Genomic DNA, 13,863 nt, shown 5'->3' with positions numbered 1-13,863 from the left:
TAAAAAAAAAAAAAAAAAAAAAAAAAGAGAGAGAAAGAGAGAAAGACTAATAAAAGAATCACAAAAACAGAAAAGCAGCGAATCAACACTGTTTTAAATTCCATAGGAGCTAGTCATTTTAAATGATTTTGCCCCATTTCATTGTTTGAATTTGAACAACACCATTTCACTCAAGTTCAATAATTTCATTTATTTTCTTATCCGTTAAAGCAAACAAATCCTAGTCTAATATTACATTCTGAACAATAATAAATAAATAAATAAATAATTTTTTGAACCTCAAGCCAATATTTTGCATAGAGCCTTCTATATTTTTCCCCCCTTAATTTTTCTTACATAAGCAGAAGTGTAACAAAGCCCTTAGTTACCACTTAACAATATTGGAAAGTATGCTCAAAATGACTGGCACTGCTTCGGAAGGGTAAGCCCGACCTGAACCTAAGAAATGCACAACACCACAACACGGTTTCACATTTCATTATTTCAACACAAAATTCACTTTACAATCCACTAAAACCGCGGAAAAAACTAAAAAACAAAAGGGGTAAAAAGAGAAAGTGATGAATGTGTTGTATAGAAGAAGACTCACCATCATTTCCTGTTAGCAGGAGACTAACGTCGATCTAAGATCTGTTCCTGACTTCTCCCACCGTCCACATCGATTGGCTTTTCATGATTAGATAAAGGATTAATGGAAGGATGCCAAGCCAAGAAAAAGAAGGTCAGGATGACTATTCTAACTTGTAAGAAGCAAATTACCTCTGCAACACCGCCAATGGCAGGATCTCAGATCTCTGCGTTCTTTTCACCGGTATCGTCAACTTGCCGCCAGCTACTTCTTCACTGACAGCAGCAACACAACTCACAACTCACCTCTGCCGCTGTTCTTTCTCTTCGCCGCTGCATCAACAACCATTATCACCTTTCGCATATTGTTCTTCATCTCTGCTGCTCGATGGAAGCATATTCGGAGCCTCTGCCACCATCTTCTGTTTTTTTGCTAGACGCTCTCCCAACTGCAATACCGACCACCGCCATTCTTTATCTTCTCTGCCGATTACTGCTTCCAACACCAGTGAACTCCTTCTACTTCTGCCTCGTTCACAGAGAGAGAGAATAGAAAGAAGAGAGAGATAAAAATACAATAAGATACCAAGGCACAATACAAATTTGTTGTGCATAAATTATACCAATCATTTGTTAGAAAGAAATTCACATGAATCAAATTTTTGGGTCACTTGCCCTCGTTTGTTTGGTATATGCCCTCAAACGTTATCCAAGCTTACTTATCAAAGTGTAATTTTCAGATAAAAATTTAGTTTATTTGATCCACCAGCAATATTACATTGAATCCTTTTTCCTAAATTTTAAGAGACTTCTTTTGATAAATGTTTAAAATTTCAATGTATAATTCAGTTCCTTTCCTTATATTTGATCCTATGTATAACATCACTTTAAAAATTTCAAAAGCATCTTTGAATGTAAAATACAGCAAGTAATCACTCTTTCACCCTATTAATTTAGCTACCATGCTATTGTAGAACATCATATGATTTAATGACATATGCTTTCCAGGTGGGTGTAACCATCATATGAAGACAGTATATCATGGGACTGGTTGATGAAAAGGCCTACAAAACTTTGGTTATTTTAATATCTACATCATTATACATCCTAGTCATAAGAATTTTTTGCATTTCATATTGACTAACGAAGTGTCAAAGGAAATTAAGCTAAGAGCATAATCAATAAGTCAACTTCAAGCAAGAAGGAAAGCAGAGGCTTCAAGTAACTATGAGTCCATTTTCTTATAATTTAAGCAACTCCAAGTATGAGGCTGATTTATTAAAAAATTCATAATTTTTTATCTTCCATAACTTTTTGTCAAAATCTTCTATACTAAAAATAAAAAATATACAAAAAGTGTTATATTTTACACTTACTATGTAGTTTTGCATCAGCAGTTTGGGTAAATTTCTTTTTTTTTTCTCCAAAAAATCTGAACATTTGTTGTCCAGCACCAAAATTCTTTTATTCACACAAAAATATTATCAACCATGAACATTACATCAACTTACATTTGTGTAGTATATGCCACAACAAAAGTAGCATAGTTTCAGAAAGAAGATAAAATTCAAGTGTTATCTTATTTTTCCTTTTAACATTGTCTTTCCTTTTTAAAATTCAAGTGTTATCTTGTTTTTCCTTTTCTCGCTGTCTTTCCTTTTTTTTATGTTATATACAGATTTACCAAAAACATAAAAAAAATATTGAAAGATCCAAAGTATAGACATACACACCTACCAAAACCTCCAAAGATAGTGCATACCGTGCATACAAATATGTGAATTTGGTATCTAAATTCCTGTAAGATATTTTTTTCCCTAAAAGAAGGTACCTTAGGCAAATCATGAAATTGCAATGAAGTCATCTTTTTAAAGTTGGGATAATCAATGAGAATATTTAAGCTTGGACTTTGATATATGTAACATCCACTATCAACAGCCATATTAACCAATGTCTTTTGCTTGATCTTTAAACAATTCTGTTTATAATAACAAAGTTGCGATTTGCTATCAAACAAAAATCAGAAAGATAACAAAGATAGACGTGAATATCATGAACGGCAATTTTTAACAGAAATTAAGACAACTCACACATCAAATTAAACAGCCTAAGGCCCAACAACTAATTAAAACTAAACACCTAGAAACTAATTGTAATTACTAATCTATTAAATATAATAAAACAACAGAATGCAAGAAATATAATCAAGCATAAAACATGACAAAAGATTATATTCTTTAAAAAGAGAAGTAAAAAAAGAAGGCCTTGCCAAACCAACCTGTTATTCTCCGATTAGTAACAGATGCATATAGTTTCCCATAAATAATCCTTTGTTAATGACCACACCCCTACTGATGAGAGAACCTTTTTGGAAACATTCTCACAACTGGGCTTGCTGATGAGAGAAAAATACAAAGGAAACACATCAACTTGTTTGTAACTCAATGGCCTTAGCCTATTGTAATCCTCTTATCTTGTAATCCACAGAATTAATCCATATAATATAAATATAGTTAATAGCATTAATGATGTTACATAAAAAACAATCCAAGATGAACAGCTTTAACAAAAACATCTTACCTGAAAGTATGCTCAAAATAGACCCTTTTTTTTTCTCTTTAATTTTTTTCTTATAGAAGCAAAAGAGAGGGACAAAGCTTAGTTACCACTTACCAGTACTCAAAAATATGCTCAAAGTAACTAAGCTCGCACTGCTTTTGAAGCCTCCCTTGAACCAAAGACATGCACAACACCACAACTCATGTTCACATTTCAGCAAAAAATTCTCTTACAGAATTATTTTTTGCATTACTTAATGATCTTCATTACTCCAAAATTATCTGTTATAGAATTTCCAGAAACAAATCCTTTTTGTTCAAACCAATTCCAGCTAATAAATCAAGAACTCAAAGCATCTTTCGATTCCCAAATTCCTGGCCGACAAATGATTATCAGTTTATCATGTTCTTTCTGGTTACTATGATAGAATATAAGTGCAGTACCAGATAGATTAATAAATGCCACTCAAAATTGTGTTTCTTAATTCTTGCCAAATTATGATACGTTATTATAGTAATATATTTACACAAAGTTCATGTTTACTAGATTGGAGTTTCTGTAAATTTTCATTCTAGATATGAAGAAGTCTGGTAGACTATTGATAAGTATAATTTTTAGGATGGGCAGAAAAAGTGTTTTAGTTATTAAGGGCGTGGAATTTGGATATGTTAATAGAAGAAGAAACAATGGGTGGGAAGCATTGTTAATCAATTGCACTTTGTGTTTAGAATTCAAGTATGTGATTTTTTCGTAAGAAATCTTATAAGGCAATTTTGATACTTAACCTGCGGTTGTAGAGATCCATTGGTATACCAAAACCTTTTGCCTCCTTCACTTTTCCAGGATCAAATTGGAAATCCAATGAAGCAGGAAAAAAGAAAAAAGAAAGAAAGGTACTCTTGCGGTAGGAGTTAGGAGCATAACGTATCTTTAGATTGTATTGAATCTAATTGAAAAAAAATGGCACAATAAAAATGAAATAGCACAGAATTATGGTTATATCAAATTTTGCAACATTTTCTATATATATAAAAATCGTATTCGCCTATCCTTTACAGCATGTAACATAGAAAAGTATTATGGGATAAATTCAACCAGGGCCAAAAGAAAATTCAGAATCTAAATATATTTGATATTAAATAAAATTCATAGTCTTATTCATCCTCTAATTACGTAAACCTAATTAAGTCATTTAACGGGTCTAATTCTAACTTTTTCGGCTTGGTCATGTTTCCTTAATTGAAGATAAGGACGCAAACTTTTGGCACCAATTCCACATGGACGAAGAGTATCTGAATAAGGAACAAAACGAACAAATCTAGATTCACACCCATGGTCACAAATTTTCGAGAGCACCATATATTTCTCACTAGTTAAACCATATGTGTACACCTTCTTTTTCGTAGCAAAAACAAGATAACCATTCAAAACGGTAAAGCCTCTGATCTCAGGATTCTGTTCCACTAAACCCATTCCTTTCACTCTCACCTTCAAGATCCTTCTCCACGAACTCGATTCATAGTTTGTTAGAATCCAAACCGTAAACACACGCTTTCTCAATCTCACTAAGCAAATAGTTTGATGGCCAGCAACTGCTCCCCACTTGAAAATATTCATATTGCAACTGTCATCATGGGAGCCCCTTCTTGCTTCTTTAGGAACCCTTAATAACTTGGTTTCAACACTTCCATCTTCATCGCCGGTTGTGATTTCATAAGACATGATATAAGGCCTAAAATGAGTGCTATCTTTAGCAAGATACCTGTAGCAATCCGAGATGAAGTGAATGGCGCCATTGCAAATCACAGGCTTGTCAAAATTCAAATTCCTAGAACCAGCAAAGAAACGGTTCTTTCTTAAGCTCCAAGCACCTTGTTTATGACTATAAACATGGCAATCAAAATGTGAACTCCACTCTTCATTGTCAAAAAGAATCAACCTGTAATCATCAGAGTCACATTCCAGTGTCATGGAGACACTAGGAAAATTCCTTCGCTGCTGCAAGTGGTTGGGGAGGGGAATGTCTAAAAGGTAACAAGTTGCTGGATTGATGATAAATAATTCTGTTCCATGAAGACAGAGGAGTAAACCGTTGCTTGAGCTTAGAATCTTGAGCCGCGAGCTTGCGATGAATTGTAGCATGTTTTCAGGGACGCCGGAGGAAAGTTCCTCTCCCGGCAAAGGATGCAACTCGACGTGGTCGTTGTGATTCAGAGTGTCATCTCTTTGAATGAAGAAGCATGAAGGACGATCTTTCTTCAATGAGTTTTCTGCTTGTTTTGCTACTAATTATGTTCTGATTGATTTAAATTTAATCATATCATATCATATCTAATTGAAATTTGATTTAAATTAATTAGAATCAAGTCTATAATGATATCTTTAATTATATTCTGATTGATTTAAATCCAATGATATCATATCATATCTAATTGAAATTTGATTTAAATTAATTAGAATCAAGTCTATAATGATATCTTTAGTTGAATTTTAAATTTTATAATTTTATCTTGAAAAGATTTGACCAAACTGATCACATAAGAATCTGTTAGAGAAAGATATATAAAAAAAATCAGAAAATAAGAATTTGTTTGGAAAACATAAATCTTTCGTCTAATTGTTCTTTTAATTAGGATTGGCACCTTTTCTTCATTTAATTGTTCTTTTTCTGTAACTATTGATTACTCCTATTTATTTTGATTTGATTTGATTAAATGGTTGATTCTATAAAAAAGAATGGTCCTGCTGTCAATGGTGATATTATATCGTTTGCTGCTCCTCCTCAGCACGGTATGAATGCTTTCCAGTTATCAATTTTTCTTTAATAAATGGGATTTCAGGTTTTCTGGTTCCCTCAAAAAATATTTCGTATCTTTTTATACAGATTTTACATATCGAGAGGTGCTTTTGTCCTCCCCCATGCCAGATAATGCAGCTGCTAATCGAAAATGTTACTCGATCAATTAAAAGAATTACAACAAAATGTAGATATAAAACGCAAGGAACTAGGCGATGTTAATAGAGTAACTGCTCAACAGAAACATGCCATCGAAGACCTCAATGAAAGGCTGAGTGCTTCTATGCAGTCATATGCTGAAGCAAATGCTATAATAAGTAGGTATGATCTATATAATAATTCTGAGCTATTTAATTCTTGATTCTTTAGTGTTTAATGTTGATGCAAGTGTCATAGGAGTGAAGTTGTTCAAAATTTGGATTAGAAACAATTATCCACAATTTGAACATCAATAATAAGTTAGGAGGTCAATTGCTTTGAATCAGGGAAACTTTTACAAGAATTGAATTTTTGTTATTTTCTCACTATAACAAGGGTGAGAGTGACAAACAGACCTACCTCCATCACAAGAAGAACTGGGCCAAAAATTTCTTCCTGCACAGACCATGGTACATACAGTCAAGTTGAATACTCGGATATACATTAAAACTTCAGGTCTTTGTGAAATTGATTTCAGTAGAAGCTTTAGAGATTTTCCATTATACTATCCATTTGACGGTGCTTTATTGCTAATGAGAGTATAGTCAAATCAGGGGAATACAAGCTACAAAAATAAATAAGCAACGGAAATCTGGATATCAAAGTTAAGCCAAGAGTTCTGTTGGTGTGCTACTTTAGTGCTTATGTACATGTGTCTATATTCTTGTGTGTAACTCAAATCCTTGTTTTATTTGAGTTTGTGGTGCTTTTAAAATTTCTGTCTTACTTTTTCTTATCTTGAATATATAGAGGGTTGTGCCTCTGAAAGCAAGAGATTGAAAGGCTTAGGCATTGGTGCCCCCGAAGGTCCCATTTCTCTTGATGATTTTCGAAGCCTTCAAAGATCAAACACAGTACGTTAATTTAAAAGGATGCAATATCCTAAGCACTGTAAACTCCTCCTTTCTTTCCCTTCTTTTTCCTCATGTTAATTGTATCCTATCTTATTCTTGGCAGGAGCTGAGGAAGCAGTTGGAGAATCAGGTGGTATTAATTGATACTTTGCGTAATGACAACCGTGTTGCTGCTGATCGTCATGAAAGTGTATGTAGCTGATGTATTTTCAATTTATGTTCTCTCCTAAAACTCTGCATGCAGATTTTAAAATAAAATGTTCAATCTCAAGTTGTTCTTTGTTATATCAATATATGGTCTACAATGTCTTACCTAATCCACAATCCATTTTATAGGAATTACAATCAGCCAAGAAGTCTGTTGCAAAATGTTACCTTGATCAATTAAAAGAATTACAACAAAGTGTAGATCTAAAATACAAGGAACTAGGTGATGTTAATAGAGTAACTGCTGAACAGAAATATGCCATCGAAGACCTCAATGAAAGGCTGAGTGCTTCTATGCAGTCATGTGCTGAAGCAAATGCTATAATAAGCAGGTATGATCTATATAATTCTGAGCTATTTAATTCTTGATTGTTGAGTTCTTCACTACTTTAGTCCTCAATGGTTGATGCAAGTGTCATAGGAGTGAAGTTGTTCATTTTTATGTAGTTTGAGCTTGAACTGATCCTTGATTGACTGATTTTTATATTGCAATGAGAATTGGCAATGTGGAATGATTTAGTGCTTATGTACATGTGTCTATATTCTTGTGTGTAACATCCTGGGGATGAATTTTAGTATTGACTGTTGGAGGAGGATGGACCTTTTGGTACCATGCTAAGTATTAAACCTTTTGCCCCCACCCTGGTTACACTAGCTGTATGTTTGATAATTGAGTCCCTCTCACTTGCTCCTCCAGTCAGAAAGTAAATATAGCTGAACTCAAGGAACAATTAGATGACGAGCGGACTCAGCGAAAATATGAGCGGGAAAAGGCCACAACTGATAGTCTGAGGCTCAAGAGGAATTAAGACGACACACTGATGCTGCCTTAAGAAGAGAAAGAGAACTACATGAAACAATAAATAAGCTTCAGGTTTGAAGGTTTTGTCGCTAAAGTAGTAAGAAACTGTACTCCCTTTACTTTTGAAGCTTATAAGCTGTCATTCTTTCTGTATGTTGTAGGAGTCAGAGAGAGAGAAAGGTGTTTGCTAGTTGAAACCTTGAGGTCCAAACTGATATGATTCTGCTTATGTTTAGCCTACAATGGGCGACAACTTGTGTATTTCATAAATAGGTTTGTGCCTTCCTTCCATTTTGTTGCAGGAGGATACTAGGCAAAAGATGGTTGTGTCTGATAATAAAGTTCGCCAGTTTGAAACTGAATTGCATGAGGAGAAGCTGACCACTGCAAATCAAACAAAGGTAATCATATGGTTTTGTGTGTGTATTATGTCCCCTTTTCATATTTTGGATTTGTTTACTATTTTGCTGAACGAAAATGTAAATTCATGGAGCAGAAAATAGAAGAACTTGAAGAGGAAACAAGAAGATTAAGCAAAGAGCTTGAGAGTGAAAAGGTAGATATCAGAATTTCATGTTCCAAGAATGTTTTTGTATAAAGGTGTTTGTCTAAATGATGTCTGCTTTCCACCGATTGCTGTTACTGTTAATGACTTATTTCTATGTGACTTCAGAGTATGACAGTATCTTATTTATATGTTGCTAGACTGATAAATTCTAATTAATAAGTTGCTTTAGCTTTCTAATTCAATACCCCCCTTATTCTATTCTATCTGTTATTTATTTTTTTTAGCTCTTACTTCTTTTCTTTTGGTGGTGAAGTTTCTTTATGTGAAACTGAAAATATTTGTTGCTGTTGTTAGCAGGCAGCTTGAGAAGAAGCATGGGCTAAAGTTTCTATTCTTGAGCTTGAGATAAATGCCGCAATACGGGATCTAGATTTTGAGAGGAGGAGGTTAAGAGGTGCCAGGGAAAGACTTATGCTTCGGTAAGGAACAAGTTTCTGTTTAATATGATCACTGGACAACTGTAGTTTGAAAATTATGTAAAGATGAATCTGTATGTATAAAAGAATATTAGAGGATATCCTAGCATGGGCTACTTTACCTGAATACTGTAATTCTTTGGCTTGCTTTACAGTTTACATATAACATTTTTTTTCTTAAATTGGTGATTAAAATAGATAGGAACGGGAATTCTATGACTTCTTAATTAGAATTATTTACGAGTGTGTATATTATGGTTATGTGAACATTACTATCATAGATTCTGAATGGATTTTGGCTATCCTGAAAATTTGAAGAATAAAGGATGTATAAACATCTTCAAGAATATGAAAGCAATTAGCAGAACAATTGAGCCTAAATAAAAGTAGGACCGCGGCTGAATAGTTTTTGTTTTATTTATTAGAATGGACTACTCAACAATGTCATTGCAGTAAAAATTGTGGATCCTGGTATTCATCTGTTGGATATGTCATTCATGCTAAGTTAATCAGCTTTGTTTAGTAGTCCCTGTTGGTTAACATGCTGCATCGTTGCACTGTTTGTATTAAATGCTGATCGGCACTTTAACTTTAAGAGGCAACATCTACACCCGCATTATGCTTTGATTTTACCACTGAAGCTCATTGATGTCATGCAGGGAAACACAACTACGGGCATTTTATTCCACTACTGAGGAGATACAAGTACTCTTTGCTAAGTAACAGGAGCAATTAAAGGCTATGCAGAGAACTCTTAAAGACGAAGAGAATTACGAGAATACTTCTGTAGATATGGATGGAGTTATCAGCGGAACCCCTGGAAGAGAGAGAAGTTGCAGGATACCATAGCAAAAATACTGCAAAGGCAGGCTCAACTGCATCTACACAGAAGCGCAATAGAGATCAAGTAGAAACCTCAAGCAATGAAGCTAGTGTCACTGAGAGGCATGACTTACTTGTTTGAAAGCCAAGACTTAAAATATTCAAGAAGAGAAAGAGGAGTGGAACATAATTTAAGCCTTTAAGGGAAGCGAACTACCTATTAATTATGTCTGATTGATTTAAATTTAATCATATCATATCAAATTTATTAGGATGAAATTTGATTTAAATTAATTAAGAACAAGTCATAATGATATCTTTACTTGAATTTTAAATTTTATAATTTTATCTTAAAAATATTTGACCAAAACTGATCATGTAGGAGTGGTTAGAGAAAGATATATAAAAAAATAAAAAAAAAAACTTAAAAGGAAGATATTATATTTAAAAAGAAAGATAAAAAACTGAAAAGTGTTTTAATTATCTAGAACACCATAATTAATCAGATTTTTTTTGGTGACTTAAAGATACATTAGATTGTTTATAAACAATGTTGATATAATCAACAGTGATGATAGGTAGTTTAAAAGATTAGTTTTACAAAATCTGATATTTGTTTTTTTTTTGCTGTATATTTTTAGAGGGATTTTGGTCTACATTTAAGATCCTCTAAAGAATTGATAAACAAAAAATATTTTTAAATTAGATATTTGAATCTTAAATTAATTTTATATTTTTGAAAAATCTTTTAAATAATCGTTCAATTAATTATTCTGATCCATAGAGTACACAAGAATAAGTCGTATTTTACTTTTGGAAAATAGTTTTTTTTAATTTATAATTAAAAAAATCTTTGTTAAATATAGCTTATTTCGGTGTACCTATGTATTTTTTTAGACGATGATAATAGTTGCCATCAAATCCAAAAAACTATAATAGTGAGGGCAAAAATAATTATTTTTTGATAAGGAGAATTATGGTTATTTTATGTAAATTTTTATTTTTCTTATAAATTTTTTTTTGTCTCTCACACAATTTTGGTAAAAATTTAAAATTAGTTAATTCAAGTTATATTTCTTATAGATTCTTTAATTATTTTTTTTTTACCAAAAATAGGAAACTCGAACCCGCAACCTCTTAATTGAGTATGGAGAGACTATGCCATTTGAGTTATAACTCATTGGCTATAGATTTTTTAATTATTGAACTATAATTTTTTGTTGTATTATATAAAAAAATCAATAAAATACGTATCATCGTCTCCAAAAAATACATAAATACATCGTAATAAACCATATTTAACAAAAAAAATTTTAATTATAAATTAAAAAATAACTATTTTCTAAAAATAAAATATGACTTATTCCTATACTCTTATGTATTTTGGAGACAATAATAATACTTACTATTGTTAACTTTTCAAACTCAATTTAATATAAGGCGATCGCCAGTAGTAAGGCGAACTGCAAAGCGATAAACTTGTTCAAATACAAAAAAATACATTTCAATAAATAAAGCTCAAAAATAAATTTTAAAAAATAAATATTTTACATAATTTATATTAGAAAAAAATCTCCTATTTGGACACACTATTCCTTTACCTTCTCGTAAATGACTTTTGTCAAAAAAAAATGTAAAAAGTTTTCCTGATAATTTGTTATAATCTTTTACATATTATAAATTATAAATGAATAGATTCTCTTTTCTTATTTTTACTCTTTTTGTTTTTGTGATCGTTGTTTTCTAGAAAAGTTTTGTAACCTGACTTCAACAGGATCTAATTGCGTCGGCTGTCAAAAAGTCAAAACTCAACCAAACACTTTCCAAATGTGTTGTACTAAAAATGAGGGTGTTTAAATTCAAACTGATTTAAATTAAATTGCTTATCTAATCTAATTTAAATTGAAAATTGATTAAAACCGCACTAATTCGGATTTGATTTGATTCTATTTTTGCAAATCGTTGAATCGGATCGGATTTCGAATCTAATTTTCATAATGGATCCAATTCAATTCAAACCGCACAATGTACTATAATATTATTATTTTATTATTATATTTATAATTATACTTATAACATGTTCAATTTTTTATATATTTTATATTATTTATGTATTATTATTTAATAAATATTTTATGTTCAAAATATTATTTATTTATTTATTTTAACTAATTTATAATTTTATTTCTATTGTTATGTTATTGTTGACTTTTTAAGATATTGTTGTGATTTGTTATGTTATTGTTGATTATTTAAAATTTGATGTTGAGACTTATTATATATATTTAATTTTTTTAATTTATAAAACTACAAATCCAACCCAATTCAAACTGCTTGAAATTGGATCCGGATCGGATTTTTTTTAAAAATAGCATCCAATCTAAACCGCACCAGAAGTAAAATTAGTGGTCGGATCAGATGAGTTTTTGACTCAAAACCGATTCAAACCGCACCGCAAACACCCCAGCTAAGAACCAAAATAAATAAATAAATAACCTTATTTTTGTCTATGTCTGTTTAATCTTCCTCTCCTTCCCCACTCCTCTTTGTGGTTTCTTTGTATAATGGTGAATCTCTTAAGGCAAGCATGTTTCTATTAAAAGTAGGGGACAAGTTGAAGATTCCAGGTTTTAAAAAGGTAATTCCTGGATTATGTTTTAATAGATTCCAGTTGAGAGATGAGTTTGAGTCAAATCATTGGTACGTGGCCCTACTTGAATCCTGCATCCAATCCAAATCTCTTTCTCAAGGGAAGATTATACATCAACATATCATTAAGAACAATTCTAATATCAAAGATTTCTCCATTATCCTTGACAAGCTTACTCATCTCTATGTTAAATGTAATGAAGTCGAACTTGCCCGCCAAGTGTTTGAGAAAATTCCAAACCCAAGTGTTGTTTGTTGGAACATGATGATCAGAGCTTATGCCTGGAATGGACCCTTTCAACAAGCCATAGATTTGTACTATAAGATGTTGCAACTTGGGGTGACACCCAATAAATTCACTTTCCCTTTTATTCTCAAAGCTTGTTCGGCTCTGCAAGATATACAAGTTGGGCAAGAAATCCACAAGCATGCCGAGCAACTTGGTCTCGAAATGGACGTTTATGTTTGCACAGCCTTGGTTGACATGTATGCCAAATGTGGAGATTTGTTTCAAGCACAAACCTTATTTAATTGTATGTCCAGCAGGGATATTGTGGCATGGAATGCCATCATTGCTGGGTTTTCACTGCATACACTTCACAATGAAACTATGGAGTTACTTGTACAAATGCAACAAGCAGGAATAGTTCCCAATTCTTCAACTATTGTAGCAGTTCTACCCACAGTTGGACAAGCTAATGCATTAAGCCAGGGGAAGGCAATCCATGGTTACTCTTTAAGGAAAATGTTCAGTGACAGTGTTGTTGTTGGAACTGGTCTTTTGGATATGTATGCTAAATGCCATCATTTATCTTATGCCAGGAAGATTTTTGATCGGATGAAGCAAAAGAATGAGATATGTTGGACTGCTATGATTGGAGGATATGTTGCTTGTGATTTCATGACAAATGCATTGGCCCTTTTTGATGAGATGGTACATGTTTATGAGTTAAACCCTACACCAGTTACTCTTGCAAGCATACTTCGAGCTTGTGCTAAGCTTACTAATTTGAACAAAGGGCAAAGCTTACATTGTTACATGATTAAATCAAGGATGGACTTAGATACAACGGTAGGAAACTCACTCATATCAATGTATGCTAAGTGTGGGATGATGGAGGATGCAGTCGGATTTCTTGAGGAAATGACCTCAAAGGATACAGTTTCATATAGTGGTATCATGTCAGGATGTGTGCAAAATGGCCATGCTGAGAAGGCTTTACTTATTTTTCGCCAGATGCAGTTGTCTGGGTTTGAACCAGATTTGGCAACCATGATGGCCCTTCTACCAGCTTGTTCACATTTGGCTGCTCTACAACATGGGGCCTGTTGCCATGGATACTCAGTCATTCGGGGCTTCACGTCAGAGTCGTCCATCTGTAATGCCATTATTGACATGTACTCAAAGTGTGGAAAGATTCATA

At 32.7% G+C, this 13,863-nt stretch overlaps 2 protein-coding genes, 3 long non-coding RNA genes and 1 pseudogene across 10 annotated transcripts in view; 3 read left to right on the top strand and 3 right to left on the bottom strand.

The window, feature by feature from the left end:
- The window catches only part of LOC107639777, a 6,696-nt gene extending 4,923 nt beyond the window's left edge, over window positions 1-1,773 (bottom strand). For all 5 annotated transcript variants that reach the window (XR_001620308.2, XR_002361679.1, XR_002361680.1 and 2 more), the window contains exons 1-3: window positions 760-1,773; window positions 590-666; window positions 369-438 (exon numbers count right to left, since the gene is read on the bottom strand). This is a non-coding gene — a long non-coding RNA (uncharacterized LOC107639777). The remainder of the gene's footprint in view (window positions 1-368; window positions 439-589; window positions 667-759) is intronic.
- On the bottom strand, window positions 2,354-3,909 carry LOC110271217. The gene is made up of 2 exons (XR_002361684.1): window positions 3,241-3,909; window positions 2,354-2,962 (listed from the first exon to the last, which is right to left on the bottom strand). It is a non-coding gene; the product is annotated as an uncharacterized LOC110271217 (long non-coding RNA).
- Window positions 4,315-5,268, bottom strand: LOC107637003. The gene has a single exon (XM_021122563.1). The coding sequence runs from the start codon at window positions 5,266-5,268 to the stop codon at window positions 4,315-4,317; it is 954 nt and encodes a 317-aa protein (XP_020978222.1).
- Window positions 5,631-6,976, top strand: LOC110271218. Its single transcript, XR_002361685.1, has 3 exons — window positions 5,631-5,916; window positions 6,011-6,244; window positions 6,872-6,976. It is a non-coding gene; the product is annotated as an uncharacterized LOC110271218 (long non-coding RNA).
- On the top strand, window positions 7,131-10,101 carry LOC107637002 (annotated as a pseudogene).
- The window catches only part of LOC107639776 (pentatricopeptide repeat-containing protein At3g16610), a 3,636-nt gene continuing 2,055 nt past the window's right edge, over window positions 12,283-13,863 (top strand). For both annotated transcript variants that reach the window (XR_002361678.1, XM_021121660.1), the window contains exon 1: window positions 12,283-13,863. Coding sequence is in view for 1 of the 2 variants with exons in the window: in XM_021121660.1 (XP_020977319.1) it covers window positions 12,378-13,863 (1,486 nt within the window). In the remaining variant the exon portion in view is untranslated.

Source organism: Arachis ipaensis, chromosome B04 (assembly GCF_000816755.2).
Source record: "Arachis ipaensis cultivar K30076 chromosome B04, Araip1.1, whole genome shotgun sequence".
NCBI lineage: Eukaryota > Viridiplantae > Streptophyta > Magnoliopsida > Fabales > Fabaceae > Arachis > Arachis ipaensis.
This window is presented reverse-complemented; position numbering and strand designations above follow the sequence as displayed.